We start from the raw sequence: 27,513 nt of genomic DNA on the forward strand, positions 1-27,513 counted from the left end.
TAAATATGTTAGTAATTCTATAATCTTAACAATAAAAATTTAAAGTTTACAATTTGTACGTAGAAATGAATTTCTTCTAAAAATTGTTTCTCCAATATTTCTCAAAAATATTTTCTTTTTCTTCCTTTTGTTGTTGTTGTTGTTGTTATTGAAGAATTCAGGTTTAAAATCTAGACTTCAGGTAATGGAATTACCTTCAAGGTTAGACCATGTAATTGAGACTATGTACCTGCTGCCATCTTGTGGTAGCCTGGCCTTAATTATTTATTGCTATTATTTTCTCAATCTGCATACAAAAAGCAAGAAAAAATAAAGGAATTATGATGAATCAAAAAACTGTCAAAAAAACAAAATTCCGGAAGAGTAAACTGGAAAGTTAAATCTCCAAACTTATGCTTATATAACGGAATGAATGACATGGAACTGTCATTTACAGATGATTAATAAAATAATTCACATCTCTCTCAAAGCAAACATACTAAGATATGTAAAGCCATCCATTTCACCTTCCGGTTTAACATCTCTTATTTTCTTTTCAAAGGTGAAGACCATTAATGAAAAACTTACAATTGGGAAGATTTCAAAGTACTGGTCAGGATTTGTAAATGATGTCTTTACCAATGCTGACAACTTCGGAATTCATGTTCCCGCAGATCTAGATGTGACAGTCAAAGCAGCAATGATTGGTGCTTGTTTTCTCTTTGTAAGTATGGTCTTTTTTTAATTTATTTTTTATTTTAGACAGAGACAGTGTATACAAGCAGGGGAGAAGGGCAGAGAGAGAGAGAGAGAGAGAGAGAGAGAGAGAGAGAATCTTAAGCAGGCTCCATGCTCAGTGCAGAGCCCAACACAGGACTCGATCCCACAACCCTGGGGTCATGACCTGAGCCAAAATCAAGAGTCTGACACTCGGGGCGCCTGGGTGGCGCAGTCGGTTAAGCGTCCGACTTCAGCCAGGTCACGATCTCGCGGTCCGTGAGTTCGAGCCCCGTGTCGGGCTCTGGGCTGATGGCTCGGAGCCTGGAGCCTGTTTCCGATTCTGTTGTCTCCCTCTCTCTCTGCCCCTCCCCCGTTCATGCTCTGTCTCTCTCTGTCCCAAAAATAAATAAACGTTGAAAAAAAAAAAAAAGAGTCTGACACTCGACCAACTGAGCCACCCAGGCGCCCCTGTAAGTATGGTCTTAAAAGCATAGGAGTGATTTATTTCTCACCCTTTCCTCATTAATCACTACAGAGCCAATCTCATTTTACACAGCACCACATTTATCCCACAGAGGTTTATGCATAGAAGGCTAGGTTGGGACCACCTCTTCAGAAGTCAGAATTTAGGAGCCTGCATTTCTAATAGACAGCCTTTCTCTGCTGACCCTCATACACGGTCTTCGTCAAGAATTGGTGCCCTGTCGGGGCACCTGGGTGGCTCAGTTGGTTAAACTTCCAACTTTGGCTCAGGTCATGATCTTGCTGTTCCTGAGTTCGAGCCCCACGTAGGGCTCTGTGCTGACAGCTCAGAGCGTGGAGCCTGCTTCGGATTCTCTATCTCCCTGTCTCTGCCCCTTGCCTGCTCATGTTCTTTCTCTCCCAAAAATAAACATTAAAAAGATTAAAAAAAAAAAACAAGAAGCAGTGCCCTGTCATGTGCTACTCAGCATTTCTTCAAAAACTTAGTTACCCATTCTCTTTCCATTTCAATTTAGATTTTTGGCTCATTTTCATTTTCACTGAAAAAATATGTAAATATCACATTATTGATCCTGGGTAAAGTTCAGGACCGTTTCATTGTTTAACAATGAACTAAGTGACCCTCAGAATGTGAAAAGTAGTTTTCTTCCCTTCGAACATGAAGATGGATACATGAATTCAGAGGGAGGGGTTAATATTTATCAGCTTCCATTATTACAAAGGTATTACATCTTTGTCCTTTCTTTCCAACTTATAATTTTATCAAAAATATTTTCTTCCTGGTGTGGAGATTGGTGATAGAAAACAGAAGTCAAGTAACACCTACGCCAGATGGTTGCCCATCTCCTGTCCCAATTTTTCCTCTAATATCTCCCTCACTGCTTACCATTGTCAATGCTCTCACAAAAACCCATGGAATTTTAAAATAAACCTACATTCTTCATTTCATATTTTGTTGTCCTTCAGGGTTTTAGGATCCTAAATCTTATGGATATTTTAATGTGGGCTGCTGTGGGGGAAAAAATGGCTCTATCTACTCCGTTTTTTCCAAAGACACACACAGAAGACACACACATACACACCCTCTCCCCAAAACCTTAATTTGGCCTTTCTGATTAAGCTCCACACTTAATGTTTATATTAAAAAAATCATTTTAGGGTGCCTGGGTGGCTCAGTCAGTTAAGCATCTGACTCCTGATTTCAGCTCAGGTCATGATCTCACGATTCCTGAGTTCAAGCCCTGCATCAGGCTCTGTGCTGACAACGTGGAGTCTCCTTGGGATTCTCTGTCTTCTTTCTCTGCCCCTCCCCTGCTCATGCTCCTTCTCTCTTTCAAAATAAAAATGCACATTTAAAAAATGTTTAAAAAATAAAAACCAGATCATCTTTAATCTGCCCTACCCACTTATATCATTTAACAGACAAACAGTAAAATGTACTGTCAACAATTCACTATGCGCTATGAATTGGAGAAGCTCTGATCCAGATGACACCCCAATCATCTGAAAAGATAACTTTTTAACTCCATTGTCTCAGGGAAAAACCTACTTACTGAGAATATCTAATGGCCCCATCCAGTTCTTTCTTTTCCTTTTTACCATAATATAAAACATTTGCACTTTTTTTTGGCCAATATAGCTTTTAAAACAATTTCTGGGGGCGCCTGGGTGGCTTGGTCAGTTAAGCATCTGACTTCGGCTCAGGTCATGATCTCACGGTCCGTGAGTTCGAGCCCCGCGTCGGGCTCTGTGCTGACAGCTCAGAGCCTGGAGCCTGTTTCAGATTCTGTGTCTCCCTCTCTCTCTGCCCCTCCCCTGTTCATGTTTTGTCTCTCTCTGTCTCAAAAATAAATAAACGTTTAAAAAAAATTAAAAAAAAAACAATTTCTGACATGTATTAGATAATTACATAGATACAAGCTAAATTACTTCTACATATAATTGGACAGGAAGAATTGTGTTTTTAATTTTTAACATTTTTAAAAATATTTTTATTTATTTTTGAGAGAGTGAAAGAGACAAAGAGTGCAAGCAGGGGAGGGGCAAAGAGAGAGGGAGACTAGAATCTGAACCAGGCTCTAGGCTCTGAGCTGTCAGCACAGAGCCAGATGTGGGGCTCAAACTCACGAACTATGAGATCATGACCTGAGCTGAAGTCGGATGCTTAACCAACTGAGCCACCCAGGCATCCCATGTTTTTAATTTTTAAATACTGTGTCCATTTCATTACCTTGTGTTGAGAGAGAGACCATCAGAAAGTAGCTGGTATGAGAACTCCCTGATCCAAACAGCAAAATTCGCAAGTACTATCTGATTTTCGGTCTTCTCTGGTTTGAGGCTACCACTCCACAACCCACAGCCCTAATTACCATTTCTAAGTTCCCTCTGGTATAGTTTTCAGTACTTCCTCCGATGACTACCTGCTTGCTAGCCACACAGTCCATGAGGATATATCTAATACTTGTTCAAAGGTCAGTGTCTAGTACAACATCCCGCACTGACAGAGAACGTCCTGCAGTCGAAGTCTGCACTGTCTTGATCACCTAAGATTTTGACTGATGATACCCTGCTGATTCCAATAAGATTTCCAAGTAACTTGTACTCTGAAAACTAAACATGTAAGTGTCATGAAGCTTAAAACGTTTTGACTTTCCTCTTACTGATGAATCTCATGTTGCTAAAACACCATTGGGAAACATAATTTCTTTATATAATCAAAGCTTACCTGTGAGACTCCTGATCTCAATTGTCGCCTTTTTGTAAATTCACTCATACTCAGTTTATTTATTTGTAGGATTTTATGTTCTTTGAACATTCACTAGCTGGATTATAACAAGCGAGATGACAAAAACAATCAAGTATGCAAGAACATGTTTCAGTAAGTAAAGTTTAAATGATCTCTTTCCCTTTGAAGATGTCTATATTTGACGCTGTCTAACTCTTTTTCATTTTCTTCTAGAAATCCCTTGGGCTCTGGATTTCATTTCTCAATGGTTTGCAATATTTGCTTTTTTTGTAACAAATGTTAATTATTACATTTATTAAAGCATAATGTAATGAAGCAATTATCTGGTTGTAAATGCATGTTAGCTAAAGAAAAGATTACTGGCCTTACTGGCCTGAGCACAGGGTTGCTTTGAGAGATTGTCATTCTTTCTTTTAAATCCTTTTGAAGTTGTTGCATGGGTAAGCATGAAAGATGAGAACTAAGGCTTGCAGCATCACTGATGAAAATTCAATGTTTAGAGAGCACTTTGAAGTTTTTCTGGTACTAAGGCTGGTTACTAATCAAAAGGACTGGCTTTCCAAAATATTTTTTCATCAAGTAGTCTTTTGACTTTGTTTATTAACCTTATTGTAGTGAGATATTTTTACTTTATATCAGAAAGGCTAAAAGTTGGATAAATAATATATTTAAAGATGAGGAGGAAGATAGATGAAATCAATTTGTTCTAGTGGTAAGAAGCTAATATTTCCAGAAGGAAGCTAAAATTTACAAACCAAAGCATGGTGTAAACACATACCCACACCAGAGATTTAAACAAGCATATAAACAGACTTCTAAGTTAGTAAAAGCAGTAGTGTAGAGCAGGAAATTTATCTATTACAGTGAAAGTTCAGTCAGAAAAGGAATCCAGGGCTCTGAAAAAAAAGCACAATTCCAGGACTTACTTAAAAATAAGCAAAGAAAAATAAATAAATAAATAAAACCTTAATACATGAGGCAAATGCAGAAGTCAGGGCACACAGTTAATTCAATTAATTAATGCCTTCTATTTTAACATTTCAGAGTCCTCTAGGTAACTACATCTAGTTACCCACTCTTTCCCAAAGCCCACACAAGAAGCTTTTAGAATCTTTTTTTAGGAATGACGAGAGATCCTCCCTTTTCAAAATGAGGAAACAAGCTTGTTTTAAGCAAAGCACCATGTAGCCATCTGAAATTATACAAAGACTACCCAAATTATACAAATACTTTAGAATTATACAAATACTACCCAAATTTTTAACTACTGACAAAGGTGTTTAGACCAACTCCAAGCAATCCTCTACTTGGTAGAGGAACTATGTTCCAAGCATCTGTAACTAAGTTAATTACTTGGGATTAAGAATCTATCATCTAGAAATACTGTTGTATGTGTTAGTTAAATTCCCAAGATAGCCCACAAATAGCAATTTAGTGCTAGGTTCTGGGGTAAGGGTTCTAGGTTGTATTAAGATGAAAAGGAAAAGAATCACCTTTTTGAGTGCCCTCTCTGTTGGCATGCCTCAGCAAACCATAAAAAATGGATTAGTGGAGCAGAATAGTTTAAGCATTGACCACCAAAAATAGAACCGTGCTTCCACATCACACCCAATCTTTCTCCCAGTGGCCCCATCCATTCTTTCAGTGTAACGGGTGTGACCTGCATGTTGGGAACAGTACAGTCACAGAAGCAAACGACAGTCCTGTGTGTGAGACATTGTCTTCAGTCTAGCTCTGCTGTGTGGTAGCTATGTATCTTCGCATCTGTCCTGTAGTCTTTCTGAACCTTCTCACTTTCCCATTTGCCACTTTGCAGAGCTACGGTGACAGTTAGGGGGACGTCAGTGTTTCCTCCTTTTCCCCTTTGTCTATTCTAACTGACGTGTGTGTGACTTATGGTCAGTCATTCATAACCAGCTAAAGGAAGTGGCATTTTAATTTTTTTTTTATTATTTATTTTTTGAGTGACAGGGTGCGAGCAGGGAAGGGGCAGAGAGAGCAGGGTAGACACAGAATCTGAAGCAGGCTCCGGGCTGAGTTGTTAGCACAGAGCTCTACGTGGGGCCTGAACTCAGGAACTGTGAGATCATGACCTGAACTGAAGTCAGACGCTTAACTGACAGAGATACCCAGGAGCCCCAGGAAGTGGCATTTTTAAAGCAGATGCTTATTAACTAATAAAATGTAGAAAAGTTGTTAGCATTTTCTGAGGGCTTATCACATATTAGGCATATGCTTCCTATGAATTCCTGGTCGAGGAACAAAAGGAAGTAAAAACACAGGAATATCAGGAAGTATGTGGAAGACTGCCTGTGATTCTATCTTTTCCTCTCCCCGTTCTGCTCCATGTCCCAAATTTCCTCCCTCAAGGTGTACCTGCTTCATATTTTCTTCTTGTATTTCTTGTACTTTTGATTTCTAAAGTGGAATACTTTCTAACTTGGTGTCACAAAGGCAGCATTTGAGATTCTCATGGTGGGAAAAATGGGAGAAAAATACTACTTAAAAATACTACATTTTAATATGACCAACATTTGGGTTTAAAAAATTATTTACATGAACCCTAAAACTAGTAAAAAGTTTAAAACACCTACTTTTTTTATGGGCCGGTGGCTGTGCATTATTTTTGCTCTTTTTTTTAAATATAATTTATTGTTAAGTTGGCTAACGTACAGTGTATACAGTGTGCTCTAGGTTTTGGGGGTAGATTCCCATGATTCATCACTTACATACAACACCCAGAGCTCATCCCAACAAGTACCCTCCTCAATGCCCATCAGCCATTTCCCTCTCCCTCATCCCCCATCAACCCTCAGTTTGTTCTCTGTATTTAAGAGTCTCTATGGTTTGCCTCTCTCCCTCAGTTTGTAACTATTTTTTCCCCTTCCCTTCCCCCAAAGTCTTCTGTTAAGTTTCTCAAGTTCCACATATGAGTGAAAACATTGATATCTGTCTTTCTCTGACTGACTTATTTCACTTAGCATAATACCTTCCAGTTCCATCCACATTGCTGCAAATGGCCAGATTTCATTCTTTCTCATTGCCAAGTAGTATTCCATTGTATGTATAAACCACATCTTCTTTATCCATTCATCAGTGGATGGACATTTAGGCTCTTTCCATAATTTGGCTATTGTTGAAAGCGCTGCTATAAACATTGAGCCTTAACATGCTATAAACATGTGCCCCTATGAATCAATCCTGCTGTATCCTTTGGATAAATTCCTAGTAGTGCTATTGCTGGGTCATAGGATAGTTCTATTTTTAATTTTCTAAGGAAACTCCACAGTTTTCCAGAGTGGCTGCACCAGTTTGCATTCCCACCAACAGTGCAAGAGGGTTCTCTACATTTCCTGAGTGGTTAATTTTCGCCGCTCTGACTGGTAAAACACCTACTTCTAATGGACACTCCCAAAAGATAAAACTCCTTCTTAGAATACAGCACTTATTTTAAAGTTGGCTATATTAAAACAAAAACCTGTAGTACTTTGCTCCTGAATTGCACACTACAACAAATTAAGATCCATCCTTTCTCCTCTTCCTTACTACAGGTGAAATTAATCTTTACATGTCTTCTGTGATCTACTTTTCTTTTTTCTTTCCCACCAAACAGGAGTCCACGAGAGGTGAGCGAGACTCTCACTTTTCAGTAAAATATTCAGTAAAAAGCATATAGCTCTAGAATGAGTAAGATCCCCTGTACATCACAGTTTTCTGGTTTACTGACTCTTCTTGGCCCCACTACACTCTCAGAACACAGGCTCCAGCCCTGTTTATTCTGAGATGTACTAGGAAAGATTTGACCAAATTCAAATGCCTCCCATTTATTCATTCATTCTTTCCTTAAGTTAATAAATATTTATTGACTGTCTCCAGTATGCCAAAAATACTGTATCCCCCACTTTGGTGCTTAGAGTTCCAAGAGATCCTTATTAGTCCAATAATGACACACATCAAGGTTAGACTTTAACTACAAGTGTTTATAGGAGATGGACAAGGTGCCAAGTTCGGCAGAGGTATTTGACTTGGTCAGGTTGTGAGGGAGTAATTGTAGATTTAATATATGAACAATAAGTGGAGCAGAAGGAGGAATGTGTTTGGCTGAGCTCTGTGATGGGGAAGGATGAAGACATGACAATCTCATGTGACATAAAGAAGGCCAGTGACTAGAGTTCAGACAGTGAGGTGGAATATGGTATGAGATGGGATGAATAGGGCCTGTGGCCATGTTAAAGATTCTAGACTTTGTCTCATCAGCAAAGCATCTGATAAAAGTTCATAAGAAGAGAGTTAACTAATTGAAGTTTAGATTGGTAAGAGTATAGGAAAGGATGTTCATTGACCGATTAGTAGCTTAGGTGCAGTTAATGGTAGCTTGGACATGTGGCACTCATGCAAAGGAAGAGAAGTGAGCAGATTCGAGATCCATTAAGGAATAAAATCACCATTACTTGATGCTGGACTGAAAATCAAGACTTGAGGGAGAAAGGGAATTCCCAGCCTATCAGTAAATGTACTGATAGAAAATTAGAGGACGATCTGGTTTAGGGATAAAGAGCATGGGTTCAGTTTCAAACATACTGATTTTATAATTCCTTTAAGTTTTCTAGAAGAAGGTGTCAAAGAGGCAAGTGGGCATCTTTTCATCTAGTATATTTCTGAAGAGACAGATGAGTACAAAAGACCTATATGGACACACAGAGATCTAAATAATCATTGGTTCACTTCAAGGACATGCCTAAAAAATATTCTAAAACATGTACTGTCCATGAGTTTATTCATTAATTTATTTAACTAGTATCTTCTGGAATTCCTTCTATGTACTAGGCACTATATTAGGCAGTGGAGACATTATGCTAAGTGGCAACAATTCCTACTCTAAAGATGCATTCACCAAATATTTAGGACATTGGTATTATGTACAAGGCATCTCTGTCAGTATGATGTTCCAGCAGTGAACAAAGCAACAGGGTGCTTGCCCTCTTGGAACTTGTATTTTAATACAGATGGACATTAACCAACAGGTAACAAAAAATATCACGTTATCATAGGTGATCATAAATACTGATCAAGAGTCCATCCCTCAATATCTAAAACAATAAGTTGAATTTATTGCTTACTCAGGCAAGGGAGAGCTGAATTTGTAAGACATAGTTTATAAGCAAAGGAGAAAGCTTGCACAGGGTTTTTGGAAAAGTGGGAAGTGTAGAAGCTAGAGTGTTGACTTTAGCTATGGAAACTAACTTACCAAAGTAAGATGGTTTCTGACTGGCTGACTGTCAGAAATGTTCACTGGAGTAAAGCTACGGCTGATTACTGATTTTTCAAAAGTAGATTGCAGGGAATGTTACTGAATTTCTTTCATACATGTGTGCACTTTTGTAATCAATCACTGATTAAACAAGTTTAATACTGGTTTTGATTGTTACCCATTGCTATGATGAACAATCATTTTTCTTTTCATGAAGAAAAGTACTTGAGAATAAATAAATCGAGAAAAATGGAGCTGCTGTTCCTTTGCATTTGAGCAGAGAAAGGGGAAAAGGCAGCAGCAATCCATTAGAATATATGGAAAAACAGAGTTCGTAGTTGATGGAAAAGTGAGTTCCAGGCTCACCTGACTCTCCAACTCAAGAGCCTGCTGGCAAGCTTGAGAAACACAGGAAGCCTGTGCAAATGAGGTATAATAAACAAGAGAGAGGGAGGCATGAGTTGCAGTAAGAAAAGTGGTCAGGGCTAGATCATATAGAGTCTTCCAAGGTAAGGTATGGAAGAGGAATTAAATATGTTAAGAGGAATTAACAAAACTGGGCACTTGATTGGATAAGAGATGTAAGGGATATCAAGAACTCAAGGAAAAGCCTGTTTCTGTCCAGCCCCAGTCCCATACCACTCACCATAACCCATACAATACTACAGTGTTAAAGAACGTTAAAGAACGTACGTCCAGGCACAAAAAGAGGAGACATTCAGTACATTTAGCGTGACAGATTAGAGCCCTTAGAGAGAGGATAACAAATCGTGAGATGAGTGTATGTGTGTCCTCCCGGCCAGGTGGGGTCAAAGGCAGAAATGTACACCTAGGAGAACATTCCAAGCCAAGAGCAAACTGCCTGGCTGGCTCAGTGGGAGGAGCATGTATGTAACTCTTGATCTCGGGGTTGTGAGTTTGAGCCCCACACCAGGTGTGGAGTCTACTTAAAAAAGGAAAAAAAAAATGCCAAGCCAAGAGCACAGCACAAGACATAGAAGTGAGAAACACTGTAATTATCACCAAGAATAAAGAGGCCCCATGAGTTCAGGATGCACCTAATGAATTTAGACTCTTCCTGAGCAACGAGGCCACCCTTCTCCCCTCAGCTGCACCACAGGTGTTCCTCCAATAGTAGTGCTACATCATGATTCAAAAAATAGCTTCTCCTGGATGCATTTTGTCTATACTGGACCAAAGCATCCTCTAATGGCTTTGAAAATTATTTACAAACTAGACTGAACTCAAACGGAGTCTGGGTGAAACAACAGGTACTGAAGAAAAAAAATACACACGCGCGCGCGCACACACACACACACACACACACACACACTTTTTAATATCCTTCCTTATCCATAATATCCTGGAGGAAAGGAATTAACACTCATTAGACAAGTCACCCAAATTTCCCTACAAAAGAGGGGTTTTGATGGATGATCTGAAGAATCGGAGTCTAGCCCAGCAGCATATGTAGCAGTTCACTAAAATTCTAATTCATTGAGGCTTATATACATTTCTTTTAGATTTGTTGTTTGCTATCAAAATGTGAACATAGGAAATAATATAAAATATTAATACTTCACAACTTACTCTTATTTTAACAGTTCTGACATAGTCTCTTTAATTGTTAAAGTTATGGGGAAAAGAAACTATTGTTGACAATATTTTGAGATTTTGAGTTATCAAGTTCAGCAATTTTTCCTTCATTTAAACTTTTATTTTTTTCTTCCAACATTTTGGTTTGGAACTATCTCAAAAAGAAAAAGCCTTTTTAATAAAAATTCTCTAAATGCAAATGGATTTCGTTTATTTCTTATGCTACGACATTTTTTGTCATAAAAACACGTGAGCATTGTATCTAGTGACCTGTGTTGTAGTTTATCCAACTGTGTAGGTGTTTGATGAGGCATCACAAATTTAAGTTATATAATTTAAGAAATCTATGATCTATTTTAAAGATAAAAAATGAAGTAACTAAAATTTTGCTAAAGAAAAGGAGATAATCATACTAGATTTTGTTGAATGAGCCAGTATCTTATTTGCCAAATATTATTATTAAAAAAATTGAAAATGCATTTCTTGGAATTTTGCATTTAATTATAAATGTCAAGTTTTTAACAATCAATTACAATAGAAATGTAAGAGATTTTAAATATGAAAATTTGTGGGCACCTGGGTGGCTTGATTGGTCAAGCATCCAACTCTTAACTTCAGCGCAGGTCATGATCCCAGAGTGATGGGATTGAGCCCCATTTCAGGCTCTACTGAGCACAGAGCCTGCTTAAGATTCTTTCTTTCTCTCTCTCTGTCTCTCTGCCTGTCTCCCCAACTCACGCCTGCTGCCTCTAAAAAAATTTTTTTTAATATTAAATTTTCAAAATTAAAAAAATAAAATATGAAAACTTGGTTATTTTGAACACAATTAAACATGATGAAATGATTTGTTTCATAATGTAAAAGTTAACATTAATGAGCATGTTGTAGATATTGTGCTACACTTCTCACATACAATTCTCATTTAACTGCAATGCAACAACAAAAGGATTATTATAAACCCAAAAGCACAGATAGGGAAATCAATGCTCAGTAAGGTTAAGTAACTTGCAAGTTTCACAGTGTTGTTAACTTTTTGTCTACCTTTTATGATGAAAATATGAGTGGACAAGAAATGGCAAAGGGAGAATTTTTTAAATACATAGGGAATTCAGAAACCTAAGAGAGAAAATTTCTCATCCCCCTAAGATCTAAGTAGTATTTTCATCACTGTGCTATCTCTGTTTAGGAAAGCAACATATACACAACTTAAAATCTTTCATCCATTGACAGTGCATGTCTGGGGTCATCTTTGTGGATACCTGTATTACTAATCTATATGATAGATTAAGTAAGTAATGGGTAAACCTGAAAAAAAAAACTATTTGAAAAAAACGTTTAAATTGTATTTTAGTGACTTTTATAAAACTTTGGTAAACATAAATGATTTAGAAAAGATTTCCTAGTATCAATGAATCATAAGGGCCATTTTAGTCTATCATTTAATTGCTTGTTCAAAATTAATTTCAGCATAACCAAATATAATCTCAGTATTCGTTTTGGTGCAGATCATATTCATATATGCTTTTAATAATTTAAAATATACTACATTCTACATACATTTAAAGCTAGCTGTAGAAAATACATAGACTAATAGAGAAATTAAGTAGTTCTTACCTTTTAAATAAGCAAGGTGTTCAAAACCCAGTTATATATGAAGTTCTGGTGACGGGGGATGTGTTCATGGGGTCCGGAGCTGACGGCCAAGAAAGAATTCTTGAGACTTCTTTGGTGCAAAAATGGTGATTTTATTAAAGCACAGGGACGCCCTGGGGTTTTGAAGAGTGACTGGTTATTTACTATGGAATTGGGGGAGGTAAAGACAAAAGGGAGGCCTCCAGAGGGACACTTGATATGTTAAAGAGGACTCGAAGATACCTGAGGCCTTGCTAATTGTCAAGCTAAAGTTGTTTTTCCGTCTAGCATAGTATTAACATGAAGACAGTACGAACTTCCTGGAGAAACAGTTTACTCTGCCTGCCTCAAATATTTGTCAATGAGTTGCAGGTTATAAGGAAACTTAATTGTACCTGCCATTTCCTTCTTGCCTTTGTTCCCCACAAAACCAGGGAGGGGTGATGTTGGGGCTCTATAGGTTTCTGGAGATTAGGCTAGTGATAAGATTGCCTTCCTCTGGTAATTTACTAAGATAGTTATAAACTGATGGAGACCCCCAGCCATTTGTTTTCTTTCCTTTCCTTTGTTCTTGGGCATCCAGGAGTGCCTGAGGAATAGCCCACATATCCCACCTGGGGTGGGGGTGGAGGGGGGAGTGGTGCTAGCTTGTATTTTGCCCTTAGCTTGCCCCACACTCCCTCTTCGTATACACAGAGGTAACATGCTTTTAATAAGCCTTCCACGCTGCAGATGGCAGCAGCAGTTCACATTATCGGCTCTGCTTAGCTATACCAGCAGACACATGGAAAGACAAATTTCTGTTGAGTATTCACTTTTTTCTTTCCGTAATCTGTAAAACATTTTACATACAGGTGGGAGACATTTGATGTTATTTTTCTTATCAAACAAGAAATAGACTGTTTTTATATATGCATTATGTGCAACACAGAAGTTTAGTAATTACTATTTTGGATGAACAGACTGAAGACATTTTCTTTTTTTTTTTTAACATTTATTCATTTTTTTTTTTTTTGAGAGACAGAGACAGAGCATGAGTGGGGGAGGGGCAGAGAGGGAGATGGAGACACGGATTCCGAAGCAGGCTCCAGGCTGAGCTGTCAGTACAGAGCCTGACGCGGGGCTCGAACTCACGAGGGGTGAGATCATGACCTGAGCCTAAGTCGGAGGCTTAACCAACTGAGCCACGCAGGAGCCCCTGAATACATTTTCAATCGATTCCGTGAATGCATATATTCCTATATTTCCGAGGAAACTGAGTAACATTCTCTTATCAAATAGTTAAATAAGGGCAACCATGAAACTGAAAGTAGATTCCCAAATCTGATTTGCTATTCCTCACTTACGAGCTAAACAGTCTTGGGGAACCTGGGTGGCTCAGTTGGTTAAGCGTCTGACTTCAGCTCAGGTCATGATCTCACCGTTCCTAAGTTCCCGTGAGTTCCAGCCCTGCGTCAGGCTCTGTGCTGACAGCTCAGAGCCTGGAGCTTACTTCCGATTCTGTATCTCCCTCGCTCTCTGCCCCTCCCCCACTCACACTGTATCTCTCTCTCCTTCAAAAATTAATACACATTAAAAAATTTTTTAAAAAGAGCTAAACAATCTTACAGAAAATCTAGAATGATTTACAATCATGCAGGCAGTCTCTTCACTTTGATCATTTGTATGTTGCATCTTGATCATCTTCACAGGAAATGTATAGGCAAAGCTGTGGCCCATACACGGAGTCAAATCTCTTCAAGCTTTGGTGATTCCAGGATCATCAAGCAAGGGTGAGTAAGTCTGATCAAGGATGCACCAGCCTTTTTTAAAAAGGCTTTTAAGATACTAAAGTGATAGGAACACAAAACTCATAACAAATATTCAATCCAGAAGGGGGGAGGAAGGGGAGCAGAAGTGGGGAAAATGCAATGTAAAATATAGAGAAATCCACTTTATCCTGTAAGGGTGATTTTCAATCCAGTCTGAATGTACAAATCACATTTTTTAAAACATCAGTGTGAAGAGGCTTTTAAAATACCAATGCCCAGGGCTCATTCCAAACCAATATGACCAAAATCCATAGGCATGTCTTCTGGGTCACATATTCTTTATTAAAAATCTTCCCAGTAGTATGAATATGCAACCAGTGTTACAAACAACTTTATATTAAATGCTGACACAACAGCATAAACTTTATTTTTATGTCCAAAATCCAAATGTGGCATTCAAAGCTTTCAGTAATCTGGCTACGGTTTACTTACATAAACCTCCCACTAGTCTGAACCCTTTGCAGTCGAGCCATGTTTCTCTGGGATCCCTGGCCAGGTCCCCGGTCTACTGTCTTAAACTCATGTTTTCAATGTACTGAGTGATTGCAAAATCACAATAAGGGTAGTATTATCACCTATATATTGGTAGAATTCTTTAGAGTATTTCAAAGCAATTCCACACATACAAATGACCAGAGCTGGCTGGGCCTCACAAGAAAGCGGCTTTAATTGTGCATAACTTTGGAGATGACTGGGTACAACTTCCTTGTATTAAAATTATTGTGGTAGAGTCCCCTCCCTAAGGAATGTGTTGACAAAAGACTTCGAGATAAGGGAAGGTAACTTGGCTATGTGCTAGGTGACATCCCTCATGACCCTATAACTTGAGACCACCCAATCAGACTGTATGTCTATACATTACCCATATAAGGGAGACAAAGAAGTAAAAATTGCGTAAAAGCCTACACCACCCAGCATTTGGGGCTCAGTTTTTCAGGTACAAAGCATTTGAGCCCATGTCCGCATAGATAAAGTTGCTTCCTGGAAAGAAAAGCCTCGGTGTCATGGCTTTTGGTGTGAGGATCCTGCTACATTATAGAAAATGAGGGGGTACGTGGGTGGCTCAGTTGATTAAGCATCCGACATCGGCTCAGGTTATGATCTCCTAGTTCAGTTCAAGCCCCACGTCGGGCTCTGTGCTGACAGCTCAGAGCCTGGAGCCTGCTTCGGATTCTGTGTCTCCCTCTCTCTCTACCCCTCCCCCGCTTGAGCGCTCTCTGTCTCTCTCTCAAAAATAAATAAAAAACATTTAAAAATAAAGAAGGGGCGCCTGGGTGGCGCAGTTGGTTAAGCGTCCGACTTCAGCCAGGTCACGATCTTGCAGTCCGGGAGTTCGAGCCCTGCGTCGGGCTCTGGGCTGATGGCTCAGAGCCTGGAGCCTATTTCCGATTCTGTGTCTCCCTCTCTCTCTGCCTGTCCCTTACTCAGGCTCTGTGTTTCTCTGTCTCAAAAATAAATAAACATTAAAAAAAAGTTTTAAGGAAATATTAATGGCTAGTAAAAATAAAACTATTCAATTTTTTCTATTTAGGAAATGGGTCAGATAACAGATGATTCAAAAGTTTGAATTATATATTGTTATCAAAGGCTCAAGAAAGCAACACTTTTTATACACTCTTGATGGAAGAGTAAATTGATGTTAATCAGAAGGAAAATATTTGGCATTAAGTATAAAAAATTTTAAGTGTAGACATTACTATGATAGGAAAAGATAAGATTCAGTAGGCAGAGAGGAAAGGGTTAGGACCTGAGGTCCATGGGTGGGGGAAGAACACAGATTTTCCACCAATGCTGTGAGTGCCTGACCACAGCAAACCCCCTCAGGCTTAAAGTTCCTGTTAGGAATGTAACAGACACCACCTACTCCCTCTCAGGTTTCCCTCAGGAATTCGACAAAAGACCTAACTAAAAATAAGTCGTAGACCATAGAATGTATGACCCACAAGAAATGCTATGGCCACAGACTACCCCTCATACAATGAAATCGAGCCAGTCAGGAATGGACAGCCCAGCACCTAGAGCTATCTAGCCAATAAGGGTAGGATGGGAAGGAACACAGGGGAAGGGAAGGGGGGTGGGGGGAACAACCAGAACCTTCTAAAACAAGGACCCTTGCCTATAGCTGTGAGCCTTCACTTTCGAATGCCCCCTCTCTATGAAGACATCCTTCATACCATTCTTCCTTTCTGGCCTTATATGCTAATAAACTTTTGCCTGCTGCTTATTTTGTGTACCCCTCTTCCTTGTTCAAAGCAGTTAGACAACGAACCTTGTGTACTGAGGTAAAAAATCCTGCAACATTACTTAAGCAAGCAACCTTGTTTTGCTTTTAAAGATATATGTATCAGGGTCCTAGTGGCAAAATTGTTTTAATGCTCACAATAAAGCAAATGGTCTCTCGGCCCGTTGTGGGCTGTGCGTGCTCTCTGTGAGGTTGATGAGACCTAGGTAAGCTGTCTGTGAGGGAGACTGACTGCAGGAGAGCTCCTGAGTGGGATGGTGGCGTTAGCAAAATTGGCACTGAGCCACTGGTCCTAGGCTAGATTCCTTGAAGTGTGGTGCGTGCAAGGGATGCGGGTATAGTTAACAAAACGTGGATTGAGCCCAGGGCCGAAGGCCAGTAGGCTTGGAGTGGGCAAGTCCTCAGGAGAACTCCTGGGTGGGGCACACTCCTAGCAGGTCGGGTAGCAAGTGTCCTTCTAGCACTCCCTCCTGAAGGTGGCCCTGTGTTTATGCTGGGGGTGGGAGAGGAAAATGCCACCTGTCAGCCCCTTTGCGCCTGGACAATTCCCTGACTGCTCTGAAGTCAGGATAAACAGACCCTCCTCCTGTTGTGTAAGCTACTCACCCTTCTATGTTGCCTCTCCCTAGACTGTCTAAGGACTTAGACTGCCCAAATGATTCCCACTAGCATTTGCCTTCCCACTCGCCCAGTGGTAAGTCAGCTGACTTTTACAGCTCCAGGCTCCAAGTCCGGCTGATGACACAATCTCACAGAATTTAGCCCCACTGGTTTTCAAGGCTAGATGTTATGAGGATTCACTTCCCCCATGTGGGCTCCCCGTGCTTTCCTGTCTTCATGACCAACTGCAGCTCCCCACCTCCCGTGGGCAGCCCCCAGACACCGTTTCTGCCCTTCCTAACCTCGCTTTGAGGCAGCTTCTTCTCTACATTTAGTTGTGGAGGCTGTTCTGCCAGTCTTCAGATCACTCTCTGGTTTAGTTACTCAGATGTGAGTGATATCTAGTTAAAACGTGGGACAAGGTGAACTTACAGTCCAGTCCTTCTACTACGTCATCTTCCTAAGCCTCTGCAGTTGCCACACTTACACCTTTGAACTAGAGCTCTCTCCTGACAGATACCTATCAATATTTTTCTCTTCGATGTTCCATAATCACCTCAAAACTAATCCAGTAAGCGATGAACTTCATTTCCTAAGTTCTCTTCTGACTGCATTATGTGGATGGAAAATAAACAAGTAAAAAAAAAAAAGATTATAATGTACATTAATGATAAATTAGATATAAAGTTATTTCAGAGTATAAGTTTTGCCCTATTTAGTATTTTGACAGAAAGATATTTCTCTCTTTCTTATATCCAGTGCTCACATCAGCAACGTCATCTCAGATCAGACTACTATCGAATTATGTGAAGGGGAATATTGACAGCCTGGAATTTAATATATTGGGTAGTGTCATGGATCCCAGGAAACTGGATACATGTTTACAGGTTGAGCCTGATGACAAATAAATCAATGAAAAATTGAAACAGATATGCATAAAAGATGGACTCATTTTGAACACAATCAAAAAGAAAAGACTGGGAGTAGTTGTAAAGGAAAAGAAAGTCTTCATTTTTCTTAATTTTATCCTTAATTTTTTGTTCTATAACTTAAAGAAATGTCACAAATTTTCTCTTATGAGGAAAATCTGAACAATGGCTTTTACTTATTGTGTTTTTAAACTTTCTTTCGAGGGAGAAAAAATGAGTGGGGAGGGGCAAAGATCAAGGGTGACAAAGGATCCAAAGCCATCTCCATGCCAATATCAGTGAGCCCAATTCTGGGGCTCCAACTCACAAGCCATGATATCATGACCTAAGCCGAAGTCAGACACTTAACCAACTGAGCCACCCAGGCACCCCAGAATGAGGGCTTTTAAAGATATTACACTTTAGCCCTTTTATGTGTGTGGGGGGAGACAGTAAGTGTATGTATATATGCATGTAATGGGTTTTGTTCAAACATTTCAGAAATGTAAGGCAGTAATTAATTCCTTCATTATGCCTGTCTCAATTCTGAAAAAATCACTACTAAAAATTCGGTTGCATTCTTCAAGGTTTTTAAATTTAAGAATATCTTACATAATATATATGTAATTACTATTTTTTATAAAAATGAACCATAGTTCAACATACTTTTGCAAAGTAACTTGCTTTTCCTCTACCAACTATATTCTAGATATTTCCCATTGTCTTTCCCTATCCTCTGTCCCTGTCCCCTGTCCTTCATCTAAATAACTATCAATCTATATAGTTGTAAGAAAAAAAATTCCCTTTTACACACATATACACACAGTGGATTAGTTAATAAGTACTTGTATATGTTTATGTATTATATGTTACATGTATTATACATTATATTATGTATTATATGTATAATTATTTATTAACTAATTCATCATTGGTGGGTGGGGGATGAAAACAACACACATAGGAGGCTTCCCTGAAGTGCCAGGGGACACTGTACTGCAGAGCCTTACAGAAACTGTTCTTTATAAAGCCTTACATTCTAGAGAAGATGGAGCTGACTTTCCTAACACATAGAAATAGACCCAGAGAGGCAGAAAAAATGAGGAGACAGAGAAATATGTCCCCCATGAAATAACAAGACAAAATCACAGCAGGAGATCTAAGTGAAACAGAGAAATAAGCAATACACCTGATAGAGAATTTAAAGCAATAATCATGACTTCAGAAAAGGTTGGAGGACATCAGTGAGACCTTGACAAAGAGATAAAAACAACATATCAGAGATGAAGAACTCAATAATTTGTATTAAAAAAACAACAGATGGAATAAATAGTATACTATAGGAAGCAGAGGAATGTATCAGTGACTTGAGGGATAGAGTAATGGAAAATAAGCTGAACAGGTGAGAGACAAGCAAATACTGCATAATGAGCATTGATGTAGAGAATTCAGTAATTCTATCAAACAAAATAACATTCACATTATAGGAATCACAGAAGAAGAGGAGAGAGAAATGGGGGCAGAAAATATATTTGATGAAATAATAACTGAAAAACCTGAATCTGGAGAGGGAAACAGAGATCCCCCAACAAATTTAACCCAAGGAGGTCCACCCAAAGACACATAGTAATTAAAATGGCAAAAAAAAAACATTGATAAAAAAAGAATTTTAGGGGCGCCTGAGTGGCTCAGTCAGTTGAGCATCCAACTTCAGCTCAGGTCTTGATCTCATGGCTTGAGGGTTTGATCCCCACGTCAGGCTCTGAGCTGACAGCTCTGAGCCTGGAGCCTGCTTCAGATTCTGTGTCTGTCTCTCTGCCTCTCCCCCACCACATCCTCTCTCTGTCTCAAAAATAAATAAGCATTAAAAACAATTTTTAATAAAAAAAATTTTTTTAAGTTGCAAGAGAAAGGAAGAAAGCTACATAAAGGAAACCCCATAAGGCTATCAGTTAATTTTTTCAAGGGAAACTTTGTAGGCCAGAAGAGAGTGGCAGGAAATATTCAAAGGGCTGAAAGGGAAAAATCTGCCAAGAATAGCAAGGCTAGAATCTGCCAAGAATAGCAAGGCAAGAATATTCTATCCAGCAAGGCTATCATTCAGAATAGAAGGGCATTAAGACAAACAAAAGATAAAGGAATTCATGACCACTAAACTTGCTATACAAAAAATGTTAAGGGGGACTCTGTAAGTGGAAAACAAAAACCATAAGTAAGAGTAAGAAAAATAGGAAGCACTAAAGCAAAAAAAAAGTTTTAAAATTTTAAATATACCTATAAAAATCAGTCATGAGAAGCACAATATAAAAGGATATAAAATATGATACCAAATGTCTGAAACATGGAGGGAAAAGGAGGAAAGAACGAGTTCAAAATTAAGTTACCAACAGTTTAATATATACTGCTATATGCGTAAGTCGTTATATATAAACTGAATAGTAACCACAAATCAAAAAGCAGTAATAGATATGCAAAAATAAAGAGTAAGGAACCCAAGGATATCACTAAAGAAAACCAGCAAACCATGAAAGAGAGAAAGAAAAGAATGGATCATAGAAAAACTACAAAAACAACCACAAAACAAAATGGCAACAAATACGTACCTACCAATAATTACTTTGAAAGTAAATGGACTAAATACTGCAATCAAAAGACATAGGGTGATGGGGGGCTCAGTTGGTTAAACATCTGACTATTGATCTTGGCTCAGGTCATGATCCCTTGGTTCCTAAGATTGAGTAGGACTCTCAGTCTCATCAGACTCGACGCTAACAGAGGTTGCTTGGGATTCTATCTCTCCCTCTTTCTGCCACTCCCTGCTCTCTCTCGTGTTGTCTTTCTTTAAATTAAGTAAACTTTTAAAAAATGTGGGAAATTTTGGGGGAGCCTGGGTGGCTCAGTTGGTTGAGCTTCTGACTGGCTCAGGTCATGATCTCATGGTTTGTGGGTTCAAACCCCATGTTGGACTTTGCACTGACAGCAAGGAGCCTGCTTTGGATGATTCTTTGTCTCCCTCACTCTCTGCCCCTCCCCCACTTGTGCTCACTCTCTCTGCCTCTCCCAAAAAATAAATCAACAAACAAAAAAACATAGGGTGACACAATGAATTAAAAAAAAAAAAAGACCTATCTATATGCTGCCTCCAAGAGACTCATTCTAAACTTAAAGGCACCTGCAGTTTGAAAGTTACAGGATAGAGAAACACTTATCATGCAAATGGATGTTGAAAGAAAGCCAGAGTAGTGATATTTCTATCAGACCAAATACTTTAAAAGAAAGTCCGTAAAAAGACAAAAAGAATACTGTATAATAATAAAGGAAACAATCCAACAAGAAGATATAACAATTGTAAATATATGCACCCAACATGGAAGCACCCAAATACATAAAAGAGTGAATAACAAACATAAAGGAACTAATTGATAGTAACACAATAATAGTGGGAGACTTTACATTGATGGACAGATCATCCAAACACAAATCGTGTTTTGTGTTTGGTTTTGAATGATACACTGGACCAGACGGATTTAACAGATACATTCTATCCTAAAACAGTAGAATACACCTTAATTTGAAGTGCATATAGAATATTCTCCAGAATACATTACATATTAGATAAAAAAACAGGCCTCAACAAATTAAAAAAGAGCAAAGTCATGCCATGCATCTTTTCTGACCACAGCATTATGAAACTAGAAGTCCACCACAAGAAAAATCTGGAAAGACCACAAATACATGGAGGTTAAACAACATGCTACTCAACAATGAATGGGTCAACCAAGAAATCAAAGAAGAAATCAAAAAGTAAATAGAAAGATACAAAAATGAAAACACAACAGTCTCAAACCTTTGGGATGCAGCAAAAGTGGTCCAAAGAGGGAAGTTTATAACAATACCGACCTACTTCAAGAAGCAAGAGGGGCTCTTTGGTGGCTCAATCGGTTGAGTGTCCAACTCTTGATTTTGGTCATCATCTCATGGTTTCATGAGTTTGAGCCCCACATTGGGCTCTGTGCTGACTGTGCGTGGAGCCTGCTTGGACTTCTCCTTCTCACTGACCATCTCCTACTCACATTCTCTGTCTCTCTCAAAATAAATAAATAAACTTAAAAAAAAGAAGAAGAAGAAGCAGGAACAGTCTCAAACACTCTAATCTTACACCTAAAGGAGCTAAACAAAGAACAACAAACAAAACCCAAAACCAGCAAAAGGAAGAAAATCGTAAAGATGAGAGAAGAAATAAATGACATAGAAACAAAAAACAATAGAACAGACCAATGAAACCTGGTTCTGGTTCTTTGAAAAGTTCAAAACAATTGAAAACCTCTAGCCAAAGTCATAAAAAAAAGACTCAAAAAAGGAAAATAACAAATGAAACAGGAGAAATAAAAACCAACAGTACAGAAATACAAACAATTGTAAGAGAATATTATAAAAACTACATGCCGGGGTACCTGGGTGGCTCAGTTGGTTAAGTGTCCAGCTCTTGGTTTCAGCTCAGGTTATGATCTTATGATTCACAAGTCTGGGTCCCATGTTGGGCTCTGTGCTGATGGTGTAGACCCTGCTTAGGATTTTCGTCTCCCTCTTTCTCTGCCTCTCCTCCACTTGCGCTTTCTTGTTCTTTCTCAAAATAAGTAAATAAACTTTAAAAAAATGCCAAAAATTGCATAACCTAGAAGAAATGGATAAATTCCTAGAAACACACAACCTATCAAAACTGAAGCAGGAAGAAACAGAAAAACTGAACAACAGACTGATTACTGGCAAGATTGAATCAATAATAAAAAAATTTCCAATATACCAAAGTCCAGGACCAGATGACTTCACTAGCAAATTCTACCAAACATTTAAAGAAGAGTTAACACCTATTCTACTCAAACAATTTCAAAAAATAGAAGAAGTAAAACTTCCAAATTCATTCTATGAGGTCAGCATCACCCTGATACCAAAAACCAGATAAAGACACCACAAAAAAAGAGAACTACAGGCCAATATCTCTGATTAACACAGATACATGAATTTTCAACAAAATACTAGAAAACAGAACCCAACAGTACATTTTAAATTTAAAAAATTTTTTTAATGTTTATCTTTATTTTTGAGACACAGAGAGACAGAGCATGAGTGGGGCAGAGGCAGAGAGAGAGGGAGAATCCGAAGCAGGCTTCAGGCTCTGAGCTGTCACCACAGAGCCCAATGTGGGGCTTGACCTCGCAAACTGAGATTATGACCTGAGCTGAAGTCAGATGCTCAACCGACTGAGCCACCCAGGTGCCTCCCCAACAGTACATTTAAAAAAAATAATTCATCACAATCAGGGGGGATTTATTCCTGGGATGCAAGTGTGGTTCAATATTCACAAATCAATCAGCATGATACATCACATCAATAAAAGAAAGGAAAAAAAATAATCATTTTAACATATACAAAAAAGTATTTGACAAATTACAACATTTATGATAAAAGCCCTCGACAAAATAGATGTAGAGGGAATATACCTCAACTTAATAAAGGCCACATATGAAAAACCCACAGTAAACATCATACTCAATGGAGAAAAACTGAGAGCTTTCCCCCTAATGTCAGGAACAAGACAAGGATGTTCACTCTCACCACTTTTATTCAACATAGTACTGGAAATCCTAGCCACAGCAGTTAGAAAAGTAAAAGAATTAAAGGCATCCAAATTGGTAAGGAAAAAGTAATACTGTCACTTTTGCAGATGTCAAGATACTCTACGTAGAAAACCCAAAAGACTCCACCAAAAACAATGTCTAGAACTGATGAATGAATTCATTAAAATTCATTAATGAATTCATTAAAGGATACAAAATCAACATAAAGAAATCTGTTGCATTTCTATACAGCAATAATGAAGCAGAAGAAAGAGAAATCAAGGAATCCATTCCTTTTACAATTGCACCAAAAATAATAAGATACATAGGAATAAACCTAAGCAAAGTAGTAAAAGACCTATACTCTGAAAAGTATAAAACGCTGATGAAAGAAATTGAAGATGACACAAAGAAATAGAAAGGCATTCCATGCTCATGGATTGGAAGAACAAATCTTGTTAAATGTCTATACTACCCAAAGTAATCTACAGATTTAATGCAATACCAACAGCATTTTACAGAACTAGAACAAAATTTCTAAAATTTATATAGAACCACAAAAGACCTGGAATAGCCAAAGCAATTCTGAAAAAGAAAACCAAAGCTGGAGGTATCACAATTCTCGATTTCAAGTTATATTACAAGGTGGTAGTACCCAAAACAGTTTGGTACTGGCGCAAAATCAGACACATAGATCAATGGAACAGAATAGAAAACCCAGAAATAAACCTACAAGTATATGGTCAATCAATTTTTGACAATGAAGTAGAGAATATCAAATGATAGGCACCTGAGTGTCTCAGTTGGTTAAATGTCTGACTTCGGTTCAGGTCAAGATCTTCCAGTTCATGGGTTCAAGCCCACATTAGGCTCTGTGCTAACAGCCCAGGGCCTGGAGCCTGCTTTGGATTCTATGCTTTCTTCTCTCTGCCCCGCCCCCATCTCAAAAATAAATAAACATTAAAAAAAAAAGAAGGAAAGAATATCAAATGAGAAAAGGACAGTCTCTTCAACAAATAGTGTTGGTAAAACTGGTCAGCTACATGTAAAAGAATGAAACTGGACAACTTTCTTACATCATGCAGAAAAAGAAACAATTCATTAAAAGACCTGAACGTGAGACCTGTAATCATAGAAGTCCTAGAAGAGAGCACAAATAGTAATCTCTCTGACATCAGCTATAGCAACCTTTTTTTAGATATGTCTCCTGCATCAAGGGAAATAAAAGCAAATATACACAATTGAGCGACATCAAAATAAAAAGCTTCTGCACAGTGAAGGAACAGTCAACAAAACTAAAAGAGAACCTATGGAATGGGAGAAGATATTTGCAAATGACTTATCTGATAAAGGGTTAGTATCCAAAATATATAAATAACTTCTAACTCAACACCCAAGAATATGAGTAATTCAATTCAAAAATGGGCAGAAGACATGAGCAGACATTTCTCCAAAGAAGATATCCAGATGGCCAATAGACACATGAAAAGATGCTCAACATCACTCATCATCAGGGAAATGCAAATCAAAACTACAATGAGATATTACCTCACACATGTCAAAATAGCTAAAATCAAAAACACAAGAAACAACTACTGGCGAGAATGTGGAGAAAAAGAAACTTACTTGCACAGTTGGTGTAAATGCAAAAGTTTTTAAACTTTTTTAAACTTTAAACTTTTTAAACTTTAAAAACGTTTTAACTTTTTTAACTTTAAAAAAGTTAAAAACAGCACTATCCTACAATCCAGCATTGCACTGTTAGGTATTTACCCAAGGGATACAAGGGATTTGAATATTGATTCAAAGGGACACATGCTGGTGTTTATAGCAGTATTATCTACAATAGCCAAATTACAGAAACAATCCAAGTGTCCACTGACTGATGAAAGGATAATATGTGTGTGTGTGTGTGTGTGTGTATGTGTGTGTGTATTACTCAGCCATATTGTGATGCCAAATATATGGCTGAATATTACTCAGCCATAAAAAGAATGAAATCTTGCCATTTGCAACAACATATATGGAGCTAGAGAGGGTAATGCTAAGCGAAATAAGTCAGAGAAACAAAAATACCATATGATTTCATTCACGGTGGAATTTAAGAAACAAAACAAATGAACATAGAGTGAAAAAAAAAATAGGAAAACCAAGAAGGAGACTCTTAACTATGAGAACAAACTGAGGGTTGCTGGAGGGGAGGTGAAAGGGGGGATGGGTAAAATAAGTGAATGTGTGATGGGTAGTAAGGAGGGCACTTGTTGTGATGAGTACTGGGTGTTTTATGTAAGTGATTAATCACTAAATTCTACACCTGAGACTAATAGTATGCTGTATGCTAAGTGGAATTTAAAGAAAAACTTGGAAGAAAAAAATACAATAACCAGATTATGGAAGTAGCCCAAGTGCCTATTGATAGATACATAGACAAAAAGGATGTGGTATATATATATAATGGAATATTATTCAGCCATAAAAAAAGAATGAAATCCTCCCATCTGCAATGACATGGATGGAACCAGACAGTGTAATGCACAGCAAAATAAGTCAGTCAGAGAAAGACAAGTACCATATGATTCCACTCATATGTGGAATTTAAGAAACATAACGAATGAACGGGGGGAGAAAAAGACAAAACAAGAAACAGAGAGCAAACCGTTGGTTACCAGAGGGGAGGGGAGGCAGGATGGGTGAAATAGTAAAGGAGATGAAGGAGGGCACTTGTGCTGAACACTGAATGATATATGGAATTGTCAAAACACTATATTGTACACCTGAAACTAATATAACACTGTATGTTAACTATATTGGAATTAGAATAGGCTGGAATAGAATAGAATAGAATAGAATAGAATAGAATAGAATAGAATAGAATAGAATAGAATAATAAAATGAAATGAAATAAATAAAATAATAAAATAAAATAAAATAAAATAAAATAAAATAAAGTAAAATAAAATAGGGGCGACTGGGTGGCTCAGTTAGTTAAATGTCCAACTTCCGGCTCAGGTCATGATCTCACACCTCATGAGTTTGAGCCCCGCAAAGGGCTCTGTGCTGATAGTTCAGAGCCTGGAGTCTGCTTTGGATTCTGTGTCTCCCTCTCTCTGTGCCCCTCCCCCACTCATGCTCTGTCTCTCTTAAAAATAAATAAACATTAAAAATTTTTTTAATAAAATAAAATAGAAAAATTATATAATATGCACACTCTAAGATTAAACCTTCTATGTTTAACTTTTGAAAAAATAAACATATTTTGGAACCAAGGCCATGAGTGCATGGAAAAGAGAAGAGTGTTAAAAGTGGAAGAAAGCCTTGGGACACCACATTTCAAAACTGCAAACAGGAAGAAGAATCCACAAAGGACAAAGTAGAATAGCAAGAAAAGAGACAGAGTGTGCTGCTATAGAAATTAAGAGAAGAAAAATTCCTTGAGGTGAGTAGTATTTGAGCACATTCAGTGGATAGTGAGTTTAAAAAAAAAGGACACGATTTGGTTATTTTCTTTGGATTTAGCTCTTTGACTATTATTATGCCCTACAGAAGGTAGTATTAAATGAATTTTGTTAAGGGTCCTATTTTCATGCAATTGGGCATGATGAAAATAAAGGAAGCAGAGAAAATGAATGAAGAATGTTTTTTTTTTTTAATTTTTTTTTTCAATGTTTATTTATTTTTGGGACAGAGAGAGGTAGAGCATGAACGGGGGAGGGGCAGAGAGAGAGGGAGACACAGAATCGGAAACAGGCTCCAGGCTCTGAGCCATCAGCCCAGAGCCTGACGCGGGGCTCGAACTCCCGGACCGTGAGATTGTGACCTGGCTGAAGTCGGACGCTTAACCGACTGCGCCACCCAGGCGCCCCGAATGAAGAATGTTTTTAATATAACAAAAATAATTTGGAATAAGTATAGAGAGCAAACATCAGC

The 27,513-nt window shown here is 38.2% G+C and overlaps 1 protein-coding gene across 1 annotated transcript in view; it reads left to right on the plus strand.

The window, feature by feature from the left end:
• Positions 1-27,513, plus strand: part of PLSCR5 (phospholipid scramblase family member 5) — a 78,228-nt gene that overhangs the window by 22,309 nt on the left and 28,406 nt on the right. Inside the window, exon 7 of the mRNA XM_043593310.1 lies at positions 542-707. Within this exon, the coding sequence (XP_043449245.1) occupies positions 542-707 (166 nt within the window). The remainder of the gene's footprint in view (positions 1-541; positions 708-27,513) is intronic.

This window comes from Prionailurus bengalensis, chromosome C2, assembly GCF_016509475.1.
Source record: "Prionailurus bengalensis isolate Pbe53 chromosome C2, Fcat_Pben_1.1_paternal_pri, whole genome shotgun sequence".
NCBI lineage: Eukaryota > Metazoa > Chordata > Mammalia > Carnivora > Felidae > Prionailurus > Prionailurus bengalensis.